The sequence below is a fragment of the Sinocyclocheilus anshuiensis genome, unplaced genomic scaffold (genome assembly GCF_001515605.1).
Source record: "Sinocyclocheilus anshuiensis isolate Anshui unplaced genomic scaffold, SAMN03320099.WGS_v1.1 scaffold702, whole genome shotgun sequence".
NCBI lineage: Eukaryota > Metazoa > Chordata > Actinopteri > Cypriniformes > Cyprinidae > Sinocyclocheilus > Sinocyclocheilus anshuiensis.
Window position 1 is genome coordinate 1,023,421 of NW_015548184.1, and position 16,886 is coordinate 1,040,306.

Sequence of the window (16,886 nt, forward strand, 5' to 3'; positions counted from 1 at the left end):
GATACCCAAGGCCACGACACGGGGGCGTTGCCGTTCTCTCCAGCCTAATAAACAAACAAACGCTTTTGTTGGCCGGCAGCAGGTACCTGAGCGAAGGGCATCGCGTAGTCGTTCTACCTACGAAAATCGCCGCGAGGCGCACGCAGCTCCACAGAGATCATAATAGCGCATGCTCGGTCGCATCCGACGTAGAGGGGCTTCTTGGAATAAAAAACATAGCTGGACCACTCACATAATACTGACACCGTATTTAGGATCGGATATAGAACCAATAGAATGACTTCACTGGTGTTTTCTGCCCGTTTTCGACCGATGGGACGCGATGAGGACGGAATAGTAACAGCGCGCTGGTGAGGATGCGGATCGCGGGATTAGGCTGACACAAAAGAGCGTTCACACCGTGTTTAATTGCGGATTAAACGAGGGCATCATTCTTGCACAACAAGCAGACGGTTCTTTATTAGCGGGGAGCCAGACGCGCGGCGGGGAACGTTGACAACGTCGCTCGGATGGTGGTGCCGTGGACCGCGCGACTATGTCACTACAGTGCTGGGTGATTGTTCTGGTGGGGCTGATGTCGTACTTCAACCCGGAGAGAGCTCTGGGAGCCCCGCAGAAGGAAGGTGAGCGTGTCGTTCAGATGATGTTATTGATGCGCTCGAGGGGGGAGGAGGCGATGAGACGCTGTATGAATAAGCAAAATGTGACAGTCTGATGAGAAAATTGTATATTTCTTGGCAGGGGTGACTCTTATTTCATAATTAATATCTATTATACCTACGTTTAATATTATGTGTCGTTATATTGAGCCCAGGCATCCTGCGCTGATGATAATAAAGGTGTCTGGCTGGTACGCATGTATGATTCTTCATTGTGGGCCTGCAAATCAGCTCTCCTCTATGTAATTTTACCTATGGGCCTGAGGTAAATCATAAATTGTACATAACGCGATTTTCCCTAGAATCATCATATGTCCCTGTTTTGGCAGAACTGCATCATCTGCGGCTTATTATTATGTCTGATGTTTTATTCCGCGCGTTATTGTAGCAGTATCATGAACACAAATGTGCCAACAGGCCCGCGTGTTTATTTGTGTGCTCTGCTCTCGTATGCAGTATGTGTAACCATATGGTCAAAGAAGGGAACTGCGCACAGGTCCGTGTCTGCCAATGTCTGGCCACTGTTCCTCGAACAATAAAAGGTTATCAGATGAACAATAACACCCTTCATGTATTCACATAGCTCCCTGCTCATTAACTTATATTTTTCCACAGTTCAGGTGGACGAATTCCACGGGTGATTCTCGAATGCAAAACGCGTGTCTATTGTTAATTGCAAGCGTGGCATTTGTGGTAATGATTATGATTTTTAATATGCATTTACGCGATTTTTTTTGTCACGAGTTACTAGCCTGTGCATTGATCTTTAGCAACACAAGTAAGGTTCGAGTGTTCTGACATCATGTGCTATTTAGAAATTATAAAGCTGTACGATATTCTGAATAAAACTAGAACAAGATAGGCTTCTGATATTCTGACTTGTGAGATACTATAAATTATTTTTTATTTGTAAATAATAATAATGATAATAATGACGATGTATTATGTAATGTTATATGATAATAATTGTAATAATATTAATAAATAATAATAATAATAATGTTTATTGTTGTTGCTGTTAATAATAATACCTACTACTTTATCGTTGAGAAAAGATGTAATAATAATTAGGTTTCTGTTATTTTCCTGAAAAATGCCATCTATAAGCTTAAAATTTGCACAGCCTCAAATGACCTGCACCGTTTTCACACAACAGACCTTAATGAATGCTTAGTACTCTGTGACTCCTTTTAAACAGCCTTTCCCAGCTTCAGCCGGGACCTTGCTGTCAGTCCTGATGTGTCCAAAAATGTCTTTGTGGTGCCATGCTATTTTAGGAAAACCATGGCCCGTTGCCTCTAAAAGTTACATTACTTTTTGCAAATGATTAAGAAATATAGTAACATCTGTTTCTCATCACAGTTTTAAAGAATTGCATTATTTTTATCCTCACTATTTTCAGTGATATTCTCAGTTCAAACATATTTTATTATATGATAGTTTTTATTTTTTGACTTATTAAAGAGCAAGTAAAATGGAGGTGTGGAGTCTCTAGCAATGGCTTGTGTGCTAACATTGGTGAATAAACAATGAGGTTTCAAGTCAGTTAAATACATTTTAGTTTAGTGGATATTCAGTTTTAGCATCTTAATCAAAATGCCAAAGGTATTTAACCTCCTTGCCCTCCTCCCCACCTTCTCTTCTCCACAGATGGCTCTCCTAAAACAAAGGCCAAATTGAGGTACAAAATCAAGTATGGCAACTTTCCTTCTGACCCAGCAACCCTGCAGATACAAGAATCTTTTTCAATAATCCAGTCCCTTCCCTTAAAAAAGGCCTTTCCCCCAAACAAAACTCCAATACCTTCCCTTCTTCAATAGTGACGAGTACAAGAAATGTCTTGTATGATGACTCTCTGGTTTCTCTCCTTTGCTTCCCTTAAACCTTAACTCTTAAACCCCTCCCTAAACCCAATCTGAAGGTGATCTATTCTGAGTTCCTCTGCTTTTCTCTGTACTTTTTCCCTTTGTGCAATGAAAACACTTCATTGGATTCCTGTGCTATGTTCTGAATGTAACGCTGCCCTTTTAAAATTTTCCCTGTTAGGAATATATACAAGTTCTCTTTCACTCCCTCTCTCTCTCTCTCTCTGTCTATCTATGGATCAATCCCTTAGAATTTATAAGGTCGAATATGTAAAACTCTACCCTCTTTTTTTTCCCCTCAGTCTCTCTGTCCCGGGACGACTCTCTCTCTCCTCCTCCTTATGTGATTATTCTCATCTCCTGCTCTGGGCTGGTCTCTTTTGTTCTTTTGCTTCTCACCTGCCTTTGCTGTAAGAGAGGAGGCGTGGGATTCAATGTAAGTCTCTTTGGTGTGTGTTTTATACATGTGGGTTTATGTGAATTTTGCATAACGTTTTACTGATATGAAACCGAATGAAACCGGTTTTCTTGTGCATCTGATGGTGGTTAAATATCTTTTTTTATATATTCCCACCTCCACCTTTCTCTTTCAGGAGTTTGATAATGCTGAAGGGGAAGAATGCTCTGGGGCTTCCAGCCCTGTTCCTGAGGACAGTTTGTCTTCCTGTCCATCTCTACCGGAGGTTTACACTCTTCCACTGCGGGATAAGAACTGCCCCACACTTCCGAATGGCACAGGTAAACCCATTTACTAAAGGCAATATGCACATCTTGCTCCATAACGTGTTCATAAGTGACAAGAAAACTGTCAATGTATAGATGTATATACAGATATATAACTCAGTCCTATTAAATCCCACAGACATCTCCCAATGTTTCCGAAGGCACACTCTCAGCTACCTGCAAGAGATTGGAAATGGCTGGTTTGGGAAGGTAGACACATTTAAATGAAAATATTTTTATTCTCGAGAACAGCTTGAATTGTTACTAACGCTAATGGAAACCCAAAGTGGTGGGGGTGCCTAAGAAAACTTATAAAGAATAGTTAATCTAAATATGGATATGCACTTGAAACTTTTGAGGCTTCTGAATCAGTGTGTCATAGTCTAAATATCTGTGAAATTGATCATTCTACCCAAGCAAGTATTGAATCTTTGAGCTTAAACACGTAAAATATGGCATTTCAGGCCATGGTCTCATTTTGAGCCGCTTAAAGATCACTCTTTCTTACTTGACCATCTATAATTACATTGACCTGAATTTGTAGTCTAACGTGTGGGTTGTCCTGGTCTGTATGTCCCCACTGCACTTATTTTTTAGCTCCATTCTACACACTTTCTATTTCTTCTCCTCTTTTTTTTTATTTGTACAGATATGGTGTAGTAAACAGATTTTTTTTTTTGTATAACTGTTTGATCTGTCTCTGGTAGGTAATCCTGGCTGAAGTGCTGTGTGACTGCAGCTCCTATCAGGCTGTGGTGAAGGAGCTGAGGGTCAGTGCTAGTCCTCTGGAACAGAGGAAGTTCTTGGCAGAGTCCGAGCCATACAGGTCAGACAAACTGGGCTGCTATGGCTGGCATTATGTCTTGCTGATTGTTGTTTTTCCTAGTTAGTCCATGTTTTTTTTTTGTTAATTATATTAGTGGAAATTTCTGCTGCTTTTTATTGAGGCTATTATTCCCCACTTATCTAACACTCAATTTGCTCATGCAAGCAATGAATTACCTTATTTTTGTGCTGCTTTATTTGCATTACAGTCGCTTGTGATCGCTTGGAAGGGTTAATTTGAACACTGGACATAAACATATATACACACATGATTTGTATAGGTCCAGATGGGCCCAGGAATGCTAAAAAACTTTTCAGATCTATTTATTAGACCAAAGCTTTAGTTTAATTACATTTGCTATCTCCCTTTCTCTTCTCCCTCTCACCCTGTATAATGTATGTTTACAAGAACATTGACAACACTGCTAATCTTTATTGATTTGTTTCTTTCATCTCATAGAAGTCTTCAGCATCCAAATATTCTACAGTGTTTGGGCCAATGCAGTGAGAACGTTCCTTTCCTCCTGGTCATGGAGTTTTGTCAACTGGTGAGAACCCAAATTTGGACATTGAGACCAATTTTAGACAACAACTTTTGTAGAGAAAACAATTACTGCCTTTGATGATGTGTGTGCCTCTTATCGGTAGTTCAGGGAAATTTAGTCAATGGGTCTCATTCATGAAACACTGGCTCATTCTGTTAATTGAAGCAATTTATGTAAGAATGGATTTATGATGTATTGGATTAGATAGTTAATGAGGTTTTTTTTACAATGTTTATAGAAATTAAATTCTGAATGTTTCATGAAAAAGGCACATTGTTTATTCAAGGGACTGGAATAAATTTAAATATACCAGTTCATTATGTAATCATAAATTGTCTTTGCACTTTTAGCACTTTTTATAAATTGTCTTCGCACTTGATCCTATTTTCTGTATTAAATAATTTCTGTATTTTCATTTTGTGTGTGTGTGTGTGTGTGTGTCTGTATCTACAGGGTGACCTGAAGAGGTATTTAAGAGCTCAGAGGAAGTCTGATGGGATGACCCCTGACCTTTTAAACAGAGACCTCTTGACTTTACAACGAATGGCATATGAGATCACCTCAGGTCTCTTGCATCTCCATGAGAACAATTACATTCACAGGTAAGACTGATAAAATCTTTTAAGTATTCACGATCATGTGAATGGCATAGACAAAGCATTTGTGAAACTGGAAGGAAATCAAAAATGATGATACTATTCTCTAATTGTCTGTTGTTCTCCAGTGATTTGGCACTGAGGAACTGCCTCCTCACTTCAGATCTTACTGTTCGGATCGGAGACTATGGCCTCTCGCACAATCAATATAAGGTACTTAAACAATTACTAAACAGCATTCCACTTCAAATAGACTATATAGAACAGGACCTCAATCAATCAGCATCTTAGGTTTTTTAGTATAGAAGGCTTTTTTGAGTTAAACATAGAAGGTGATTTGTTGGTATTCAAAACAAATATTTTGTATTGCATAATCAGCATATAAATGCATAATGGTGTTAGAGCAGCTTAGCCTATCTTTTTTTTTTCTTTTTTTTTTTGATAATGTGGTTTTCCATATTTTATACAAACAGGAGGATTACTATCTAACCCCGGACAAACTGTGGATACCTCTCCGCTGGATTGCCCCTGAACTTCTGGAGGAGTTTCGCGGGAATCTGATTGTCACTGATCAAACCAAAACCAGCAATGTGTGGTATGAAAAATTATAGACAAATGGATTTAATGGAAATTTAAACAGAAGAGTCCAATGATAGCACAGAAAAATAACAATAGTGGAGTTAAAGTTTTTTAATTATAAAAACAAAGTGTTTTAGGGACTTTTTTTCTGAATTTTATCCCAGTCTATCAGTTGTGCTACTCTTGGTTTTTCCTAAACTTCAACCACTTTTTCCCTTTATATTACTACTGACAGGTCTCTGGGTGTTGTAATATGGGAACTGTTTGAATTTGGGGCTCAGCCGCACAGACACCTGAGCGATGAGGAGGTTCTCACCTTTGTCATCAGGGAACGACAGATCACTCTGGCTCAATCTCGCCTCAAACTCACTCACGCAGACTATTGGTCAGTATTTTTAATGCCTTTAAATAGATGAAACTGTGTCTGCACATAGATGAGGATACAGAATACAGATTCACCTACAAAATGTTTTACACCTACAGAAATTAATAGTACTTGTGAAATCCCATTCCCATTTCATAACTAGTGTAAAAATGACTTTTTCCTTAAAATCAATGAATCTTGAGTGTATTTTGTCTTACTGCACTCTTAATAGAATGAGGCAAAAATGAAACAGGATTTGTAATCTAAAAAAGTGAAAATGTAGTATATAATGTCACATACTGATATGTGAACTCTATTTTTGTATATTTCATTAGGTACGAGGTCATGCAGTCTTGCTGGCTACCTCCATCCCAGCGGCCAACGGTCAACAAAGTCTTCCTCCTTCTCTCCTCTCTCCTTGCTGCAGAACAAGGAAGCCGGAAGAGTGCTAGAGGGGATGAAGATGAGGAGGATTATGAGGAAGACAGTGGAGAAGGAAGGAGAGGAGAGAGCGACGAGTCATTTGAAAGACGATGGGATGCCCTCCGGCCCCCAGCTTTTCAGTCAGCCGCACACAAACTTCTGAGGGAGAGAGAGTATGGGAGGGAGGATGGCTGCCTCAGAGAAAATGGAAACTCATTTCCTCTTTTGGACCCTGTAGATAATATGATCACTCCTACATCTGAACTAGATGACATCCTTACTGTAACAGAGACCAGCAAAGGGTTAAACTTTGAATACTTCTGGGAAAAGGCCCATGGCAGGAGAGGGTACAAACCACTTCCTCCACCTCAGCCAATACCAACACCCAATTCTGGCCACAGGCAAACCTTGGACACACCCACCGTCGTCCCCGTGATCAGTGCCCGCAGCCCTTCACTGGCCAGTGAGTATTACATTCGCCTGGAAGAGCATACTCCCCAGGATAAGTCCCCTAGTCTAGGAAAAGGCCGGTCGTTAAAAACAAGTTCAATGTGTCCTGGAGATCTGGAGCTGGTCGAGCTTCAAACAGGGACTACTGGAAAAGACAGACCAGCTTTCAGTCAGCAAGATGGCTTTGCGAGAGGCACCTCTCAGACGGTCAGATCCAGTGAGGTAAAGGTTAGGGTTCCAAACACTGGCTTGGTTGAGTTTAGTAAGGAGGGCTGTAACCGAGTGACGGATTACGCTGTTATAGTCATTGGAGAAGTAAACCAAAAGTCCCTTAGTCCTCAAGCGCCCATCCTCCCATCTAAACCTCGTTCAATGTCCATGTCCTCTGGCAGCCATCTACACTCACGTCCCCTACCTGCTCCTCCGCTAGGTTACGCAAGAACATACGGGTTAGACATCTACCCTGGATCCTCGTTCCCGACAGGCAAAGTTGAGACCTCTGATTCTTTACTAATAAGTTCACTGTCAAAAGCCAACTTTGACCATTTAGGCTTAAATCGCACTCACCAGACACTGCCCCCATCTCCATCACTTTCTCCTTCTATTCCACCATCTTCTGGTAGTCACTCCCTGTTTCTCCCACCTCAAACTTGTCCTCCACCTCTCCCTCCCCACTATAGACTCCAAAAGGGTCAAAATTACTCTTCAGAGACATATTCCAGATACAATGCCATGCACTTACAAAGAGACCCACTAAGCTGTGACCATACTGATGAGAGAAATGCTGACAGAGGCATGACATGGTCTCAGTCTTTGTATAATTCAAGAGATGCTTCAGAGACGTACACTACAGACAATGAGTCCAGAATGACTCGATCTCAATCCACAATTCCAAAAATTGAGAGAACGTCATCCTCTAGCCCGGAGTTCTCCAAGGATGATGATTCACCCTTCTTGTCACCACATAGATCCACCAGTGGAACAACCATTCAGCACGCCAACCTGGTTGATGAACCAGACCCAGCTACGACTGAGCTTTTCTCAAGGGGAATGAAGCGAACACAATCCCGCCTCACCACCATCCTGCCGGCCATTTGGAGAGAAGATGCAGTCATGCAACGTGAGCGAGTTGCAGCTGCTAGGAAATCTCCCATACATTTGTTTCTGACTGAGATCTCCAGTGACTCCGTGGACTTGAAAGACGGAGAAAGCTCATGGGCACGAGAAAGTGATGGAAGGAAAGACAAAGGAATGCGGAGATCCCAGTCTCTTCTCACAGAACTTAACTCATCCTCACAAGTTTGGGCCTCCGACAAAGACTTCCTGCCTGGATATGAAGGCCGTGGCAAAAAAAGAGATTTGTTCCTTACAGAGATCGAGACATCTGTGTCAGATTGTGAGGATGCATATGATGGTGAAGGTGGCACCCCGGTTTCCAGATTTGGAACTACTCCTCATCCTTTTGCATATCCCTCAGATCTACCAGCGTATGCAGAAGCTGAAGAGGCTTTTTCATCAGGGATAAAGAAGTCTCATTCCCTGCTCTCTGAAATATCCAATGAGAGGGTTGAACCTGAGCCGAAGAAAGGGGAAATGACGAGAGAGGAATTCCTGAAGGAGATTCAATCTGCTGAAACATTTCTAACTGAAATCATTACAAGGCAATGCAAAAAGGAAGAGAGTGTTTCACCTGCTCCATTGTCTCCTGAGTATGAGTCAATATGCATTGACCCAGAATCATCTCAAACAATACAGTTTGAATCAGAAAGAGCAAGAGCAGGAAAGCCGCCAGGTGACACAAAAGAAGCAATTTATGCTCAAGTCACCAAGCGGGCGAAAAGGAGTGAAATAAAAGTTGCTATGCGCCCAGAAATTCCAGTACTTCAGATTGCATCTGAATTACAAAATCTTGAATCAGCTCAGAAATTAACTCCAATCAGTCACTTTTCACCTGAAATGGAGCTAGAGAAGCATTTCCTTAATGATTTTCCTCCCTCAGAAGTAATCCCTAAAAATGGGCCTCTATTGGAGCAGATATCTCCCATTATAAAAGAGAAACAAAATTCTCAAAAGTCTCACAATCAGCATGACTGTGTAAATGAAGGTCCAGTAGAACCCAAGAATCTGCACACTGTTAATAGTTCACTGAGTTGTGACAAAAATCAAATCCCTGATGATACACAAATTGTAAGTGCAGATGAAAATTATTTGAAGGGCATGTTTGTTCAGGCAAAAGAACTAAAGCAGAAAAATTATCACAATGTTTCAGCTGGCATCGAGGTGATGACATCAAATGCAACATTTAAAGATGTACACAATGAGAAACTGCCAGAAGATCCAAACGAGAGGCTAAATGAATTGACTTTCCTTGATCCTTCACAAAACAGTAATTTAGCAGGTGGCACAAGCTCTACAAAGGAAAGGGAATACAGTTCAAATATGAGTCAAGACTGCCCCACTGCCAACTTGCAAATGGAGACATCCTTTAAATCCCTCGAACAAACCACTTTACCTGACAAGGAAACTAGTTCAAGGACGGCGTGTCTTGATAAAGACATGAAAATGGCAAAAGAGCAAATACTTCCAAGTGAATCTTCACTCTCCTTGAATGAATCAAGCACAGATGTGTTCCACTCGCCAATGGTACATGAACCCAACTCTGATCAGTCACTTTCCACCATGACCCCCACAGATTCTGTCTTGTCACCTTTGACCTCTAGTTCACTGGATTGCCTCACACCTGGAGACTCCTGGTTGGGTGGAGGAAGTGGTGGATGGAAAGCCCTGGGAACTGAAACACCACACCGGGATTCGGCCTACTTTTCTGACAGTGACTTGGATAGTGGAGAGGGTTTAGGCAAAAGAGGCACCGATGTACTTGGTGGGAATCGAGGAATATTGGTGGGAATTGAGGAAAAGATTGAGGATGAAGGACTACTGGAGAATTTAGAAAAGGAAGTGGAGATGAAACAAGATATGCAGGAATTGTGGGGTTCAAATAAGAGAGTTGATGTAGAGAAGGCTCTCATACAAGGTGCTGTCATTTCAAGAGATTCTCAAAGTGAATGCAATGCTGAGTTTATTGCCATGTTGTTTTCCAGTGGAGAGGATGAGCCAAATAAGGGAGTTCCATTTAGCAACAGCTCCCTTAACATCCAAAACTCCTCTCTAGCTAAAAATAGTGAGCTGGTCACATCTCATACATTTTCAAAAGAAAGAGTGCTTCACGATTCAGGTGCTACAGATCTTAGACTGCTTGCTGACATAGTCTCAGACCCTCAAAAACCTGTTTCTGGACCAGTTTGTCAAGAACAACTCATCGAACATTGCTCATATTTGCAAACAATGAAGTTTAAGGAGGCACGTTGTACATCACCTGAATTCCCAGTTGATGAAAAGTCATCAGACAAAAGTAAATCCAGGTTATCACGGTTTTACAGCTTACAGTCTGATTATTCTAAATGCATCATCAGCCCTGAGATAAACACAAAGCTCAGCAATGATGACACCAAATGCGGCCTGACCCAATTCGTCTGGTCTGAGACGAAAACTGAACAACCTACAGGAGAGGAAAAGAGTAAGCTTGATATCCAAGACATAGATGCAAATGAACTAGGCTTGAGAAACCTCTCGTATTCAGAAGAGAGTGAGGATGAACAGACAAAGGAGAGGCCTGAAAGTCAGCTAGCTGTAGGGGAGCTCTCCTTCACTATCAAGGAATCCCCCCAAAATTCTGCAGGCGAGAAAGTCAGCAGTATGGAGATCTCAAAAGATGAATGTTCTGATGAATTCAGCAGAGGTGCCTCAATGGGTCTTGAACTGAAGGAGAAGGAGTTGTGGAGTGCCCTTGAGGAAGATAATGGTACAGAGGAGACTATGAGCGGGGAATTCAACTGCCAAACATTTCAGCAGGGAGAACTTCACCTTTGGCCTGTAGAAAATGACCAGTGGGCTGCAGCCGAAGCTCAGACACCAGAAGCAGGGCTTGGATCAGAGTTGTTCCCGAGTTTTGGAAAAAAGGCCTGGGGGGAGGAGGAACACTTAGTGGTGAGTCATGAATTTTGGGAATCTGAAGCAAATGATGAGCTTGCAGATAGTGAGTCTCATCCCTCTACTCAGAGAATATGTGAAGATGCATTTAATGATGAGAAGCTAGGACAGGCTGATTATCCACCACCTGAGACGCTGATGCTTTCTACTGGGGCAAAGGAAGCTCAGCAGGCACTTGTAGAAAGGCTCGACTTTCAGCAAGAGGAGAACATGGAAAATCCAGACATGGAAAATGGAACACCAGAGCACTATACTAGCAATATAAAAATGGAAGTTGAGAATCTGGAGAACCCAGAGCTGGAGGCACCTGTGCAACACAGACCTGTTGAGGTGGTGATTGATACCCAGAATTCGGAGAAATGTTTACAAAATTATGTGGGAGGTGAATTGTTTGGGGATAAAGATAATAAAGAGTTTGACAGTCATGAAAACATAGTGGGTGTAAGAGGTTGCATGACTCACTCTGCCTCGTTTTCTATTACAAATACTTCAACTGATGAGTTGGAACCTCTACAATACCACAAAGAATCTCTTTCTAGTCATAATAACGATGTACAAAGGGACCAAACCGAAGCCACATGGTCACCCAAGACTGAAGCAAGCAAAATGTTGGTTGCAGCCCTTGAAGACCGTCAAACCTGCACAATAGATATGTCAAACTCAACCTCTGACTTAGCTGATAGTTCTCACATCATTTCAGCATATCCAGAGTGTCTCAGTACAGAAACCGGTAGACATAATGTTGACCGTAATCACTGTCCTGCCACAATCAGTGATGTGATTTTTGAAAAAGAAAGATCAGATTCTCCATCTTGCCCAAGTCTCACCATTAACACTGATCCAGAGTCATGTAAGATTCATAGTAGCAACATTCAGTGTTCAGCCCCTGCACTGATTTCAATGGAGCTTTCTGAATGTTCTGCTTCCCCACATGCAGGAGTGGGCAAGTGCCAAGGCCCAAGTAGTTTCCCGAATACAGTACACCACATAGAAGTCAAGACCAGTTCAAGTCTGTTCTGTGCTGCAGATCAAGCATCTACTAAACATGAGGAGCCTTCTGACTGTTCTGATTATGTTAACTGTTTAGATCAGTCTCTTGAAGAACTTGCCACCAGTACCACCACTCACAGCAAAGGTATCACTGCAAACCTGGGACAAAAACTGCACACATCTCTCATGAAAGAAAACCACATTCACCCAGAATCAAATACTGTGGACGACAGAAATGGCCTGTCCCAGAAAGTGGCCCATTCACCTCTCTCCCAGTGTTCTCTGAACTCCATCCCTGAGTTGTTGATCTCTGAGTGGAAGAACTTGGATGAGGAGCCTCTGGAGGATTTTGAAAAACTGGAGCAACTGTGCTGCATTTCTGGGGATGAAGAGACCCTTGGAGATCTGTTTTTAGGAAACTTAGATCTGCTTGAATCTTTGAAGAGAAATCCAGAGCAAAGAACGAGTGGTGCTGGTGGCATAATAAATCATCATGACTCAGCAGATGCAGAGGGGAAGACGAGAGTCAAGCTAAAAGAAGAAGTTGATGGGATATGGAAAAGTACCACGGCTGTCTTGCAACAGTCAGAGCAGTATGAAAACGTTTCTCCAAATTTCCCAGGAGAAGCTCAGCAGTCAGTGAAGAAGAGAACGGGGCAACATGTGCCAACGCCTCTCTCACCATGCAATTCTACAGATGGTTCCAAAGGGCAGAGGTCACTCTCAAAAATGCAGGCAAAAAATGGACTGATGATGCAGGTGAGTAAAAATTACTGTGACCTGTACTCTATTGATGCTCTGCTATTTCTAAAACATTGTGTCTTTTTTTTTTTAGGTTTGTGAGGAAAGACTTCAGTACTCTCTCAGTGAAAATGTTAAAACCAATGTCCTGTGGGGGTCTACAGTTAGTGCCAGCGTGATTCTGCACCCTTGGGGAACCTCTACCACTTCGTCCTCTGATGAAAGTGTTGCAAGCGAAGATTTCCAAGAAAACGAGAGGTGTGGCTATGTTCCAGAAATACTACAAAAAATAGACGAAGTGATGAATAAAACAGATCAATATTCTAAGAGAGAGACAATATATCTATATAATACTATTCTAATATAATATCTCTCACTATTCTAGAGATTATAAATCATAGTTAAATATTCTGTATTTTATCAGTGTGAACTGCAGAAAATGTGATGTCAGCATGGCATTTAATGTAACCACAGTCTGTGCTTTTAAATTATTTTAACTGAATGCATTTCTTGGTTAAAGAAGGTAAAAACCAGACTTCTTAGTGTAAATGATTTATCTTACAAGCAAAGAGGAGTCTCAACCCTCCTCTCCCTCTGTGTCTGTGAGTGAACCTGCTGGAGCAAAGACAGAAGAAATGACTGTGCTTGAACAGCCTGAGGTTGCACCTTCATTGCCAGCTGCAAATCAAGCTATGAAAGGTACTGTGAACCGAAAGCACTCAACAATTTCATTTGGATTTGTTATCGTCAGTTGTGCATTTTATGCTGTTGTGCAATTTTAAATATTTTTTGGAAAATGAACCAAAATTGAAAACAAAGAACTTGAAAAAGTCAATATTTTGAAGATTATTTTATTTTAATTGAACGATTTGGCTAATTAATAATTGTGGGGGTCTACAGTTAGTGACAGCGTGATTCTGCACCCTTGGGGAACCTCTACCACTTCGTCCTCTGATGAAAGTGTTGCAAGCGAAGATTTCCAAGAAAACGAGAGGTGTGGCTATGTTCCAGAAATACTACAAAAAATAGACGAAGTGATGAATAAAACAGATCAATATTCTAAGAGAGAGACAATATATCTATATAATACTATTCTAATATAATATCTCTCACTATTCTAGAGATTATAAATCATAGTTAAATATTCTGTATTTTATCAGTGTGAACTGCAGAAAATGTGATGTCAGCATGGCATTTAATGTAACCACAGTCTGTGCTTTTAAATTATTTTAACTGAATGCATTTCTTGGTTAAAGAAGGTAAAAACCAGACTTCTTAGTGTAAATGATTTATCTTACAAGCAAAGAGGAGTCTCAACCCTCCTCTCCCTCTGTGTCTGTGAGTGAACCTGCTGGAGCAAAGACAGAAGAAATGACTGTGCTTGAACAGCCTGAGGTTGCACCTTCATTGCCAGCTGCAAATCAAGCTATGAAAGGTACTGTGAACCGAAAGCACTCAACAATTTCATTTGGATTTGTTATCGTCAGTTGTGCATTTTATGCTGTTGTGCAATTTTAAATATTTTTTGGAAAATGAACCAAAATTGAAAACAAAGAACTTGAAAAAGTCAATATTTTGAAGATTATTTTATTTTAATTGAACGATTTGGCTAATTAATAATTTTATCATGTCAGTCTCTGAATCGTTATGAGGGGTTGATAGCTAGTTGAAATCCCAAACAAAAAAAAAAGTCAGTATATATATTGAATATATTCTTACAATTTAAAAAACAATTATAATAATTTTATAACAATCTCTTTCTCTCTCTCTCTCTCTCTCTCTCTCTCTATATATATATATATAAACACACACACACACACATATATGTACCACCATTTTCTGATATTTGTCTTTCATCTCTCCATCTGTACTACCATCCCATTTCAGCTAAGCTGGCCCGTCTCTCCTTGTCCCTCCCTCCGCTCGCTCTCTCTCTTCCTCTCTCACCAAATGCCAAAGGAGGATTCTGGGAAGGGGGAGAGCACAGAGGGGGAAGGAAGAGGGTTGCTTCAACAGGTAGCGATCCAGATGAAGATGAAGAAGAGGAACAGGAGGATGAGTCTCCCAGGCGTGTAATCGTTGTCACGGAAACAGATGTTGACAAGAGAGTGGGTTTGCGTAGCTTGTTGAAATCACCAAAGGAGCCCGTGGACAAAGAGAACCGTGACCGTGGGAGGAATGTGTCATTTTTTGATGATGTCACAGTCTATCTTTTCGATCAGGTATGTGAAGGGTGTTTATACAGAAAAGCAACGAGTACCTTCAGTTGCAAGGTTTCACATTGTTAAACATTGTCTGTTTTGTTACTTCTCTATATTTTGAAACTCTTCATGCCAGGAAACTCCAACCAATGAACTGAGCTCTGGATCTAATAGTTCATCTCCCCATGGAAAGCCCCCCAACACTGATGGTTTTGGTAAGTGTACTCAGCAGAAGTTATTATAATTTGGGCTTGATTTGCATAACGCAAATCACATATGATCACATTTTTCTGTTTTATTTTTTTCTTCTGCCCTTTTTGTCAGGATCAGCCAGCCACAAGGCATCAAAAAGTAAAGACCATGTAGTGAAGCCAAGATCTCCAACCGGAGTAACTTCCGGCTTATCATCAAGGTTTACAGTGAGCCCTGCTGACGACCCGCATTTAGTGTTACATACTACTGTTCCCTAAACACCTGGACAAAATGTACCCCCCTGGAGTGATTGAGTGGTCCCCGTTGTCATCGGTAACTATGACGGCTCCTGGAGGTTATTTTTTTAACTGCGAGAAAAAGAAGGACTCCCGTTTCAAAAGGCTGGAGGCAGTCCAGGTTTTACTCACTGCAGCAGCTGGAGTGGTAAATCCACACATAGAAAGTACCTTCCAAACAGCCAAAATCCTTGGAGTTATGTAAAATCTGACATATACTTTTCGGCTATGCAATGGGAGTCTTATTATGTACCAGCTTAACTGTTCTATTTTCATGGCTTCTTGAAGTACGTTTGTATTTTATTCCCCTTGAATGAAGGGGTGCACTTTCTCTGACCAGTACCTGTCTATTTGTGAGCTTAGAAATATTGACATTGTAAATATGTTCTCATTGCAGTCAGACATTCTTGTAGTTTGTGGTTGAGGAGGGAACTGTCTCTTTCCAAATCACAGCAGTGCAGTTCTCATTTAGCATTTGTACAAACTAAAAATGAAATTGCAACAGAATACAAACTCATTTTAAAACCATTTATTTTAAAGGTATTCTTAGAATGCACGAAAAAATAAAACTGCAACTAACTGTTATGTTTTATACTGTATTTTTTATTGCAAATGTTATTTATTTCTGTATCTAATTTGTTTACTTAATTGTTTATTTATTCTGCATTTGTTTTTTAATTAAATATATGTTTGTCTGTTGGCCTAATTCACTTCATAAGTTTAAGTATACTGTATATTTACTTTGTATCAAATTATTTTGAATTTATGGCGTTTGCCGTTTAATCCTTTTAATAACCGCCTCAACAAACATATATCTTTGCATAGGTACAAACACTTTGAAATGTTTTCTCTAATTTAGCTATTTCTAGATGTCAGTCTGTATCTAGTTGTCCTATGATGTGTCTCTACACAGGTGTTATTTTCTAATAATGTATTTGACATTAGATTTTCCTTTATTTATTTTGAAGCAGTAATTATTGCTTGGCATGAAAAAAAGAGAAGTCCGCATACATAACTATTAATTGACTTATTTATTCATTCATTTTTAGTTTTCGATCTTCTCGTTCATGCAAATGTCTGAGGTAATCCAGATCATTACATCACATTCAGCATCTGTTTCATTTGGAGGTTTCATATTATTCTGTAAGAAGCTGAGGGAGTGAAAATAACATGGAAACTGAACCATTTATTGAACTGTTTGATGACAATAAATTGTTCTGTCTTATAATAACTTCTGTGTAACACTTTACTAACCTTGTTTTGTAATATTATTATTTTAGTTCATTTTTCCATAATATAACTTATAAACAGGCATAAAATAAAGCTTAGTATTATGAAACAGAACAGGTTAGAGATCTCAACTCTGGCGAAATCCACAATACTTTAC

The 16,886-nt window shown here is 40.4% G+C and overlaps 2 protein-coding genes across 2 annotated transcripts in view; one reads left to right on the forward strand and one right to left on the reverse strand.

Annotated features, from left to right (window-relative positions):
- On the forward strand, positions 1-16,018 carry LOC107704931 (uncharacterized). The gene is made up of 16 exons (XM_016507992.1): positions 1-623; positions 2,827-2,960; positions 3,118-3,262; positions 3,387-3,457; positions 3,955-4,073; positions 4,533-4,620; positions 5,071-5,219; positions 5,342-5,426; positions 5,687-5,808; positions 6,028-6,177; positions 6,492-12,828; positions 12,905-13,068; positions 13,376-13,509; positions 14,698-15,032; positions 15,148-15,226; positions 15,336-16,018. Exons 1-16 carry the CDS (start codon positions 536-538, stop codon positions 15,479-15,481), a joined length of 8,346 nt encoding a protein of 2,781 aa, XP_016363478.1. The 5' UTR covers positions 1-535; the 3' UTR covers positions 15,482-16,018.
- LOC107704926 (CCR4-NOT transcription complex subunit 3-like) overlaps positions 14,563-16,886 on the reverse strand; it is a 19,905-nt gene continuing 17,581 nt past the window's right edge. The window contains exon 19 of the mRNA XM_016507989.1: positions 14,563-14,590. The gene's annotated coding sequence lies outside the window, so the exon portion shown is untranslated. The remainder of the gene's footprint in view (positions 14,591-16,886) is intronic.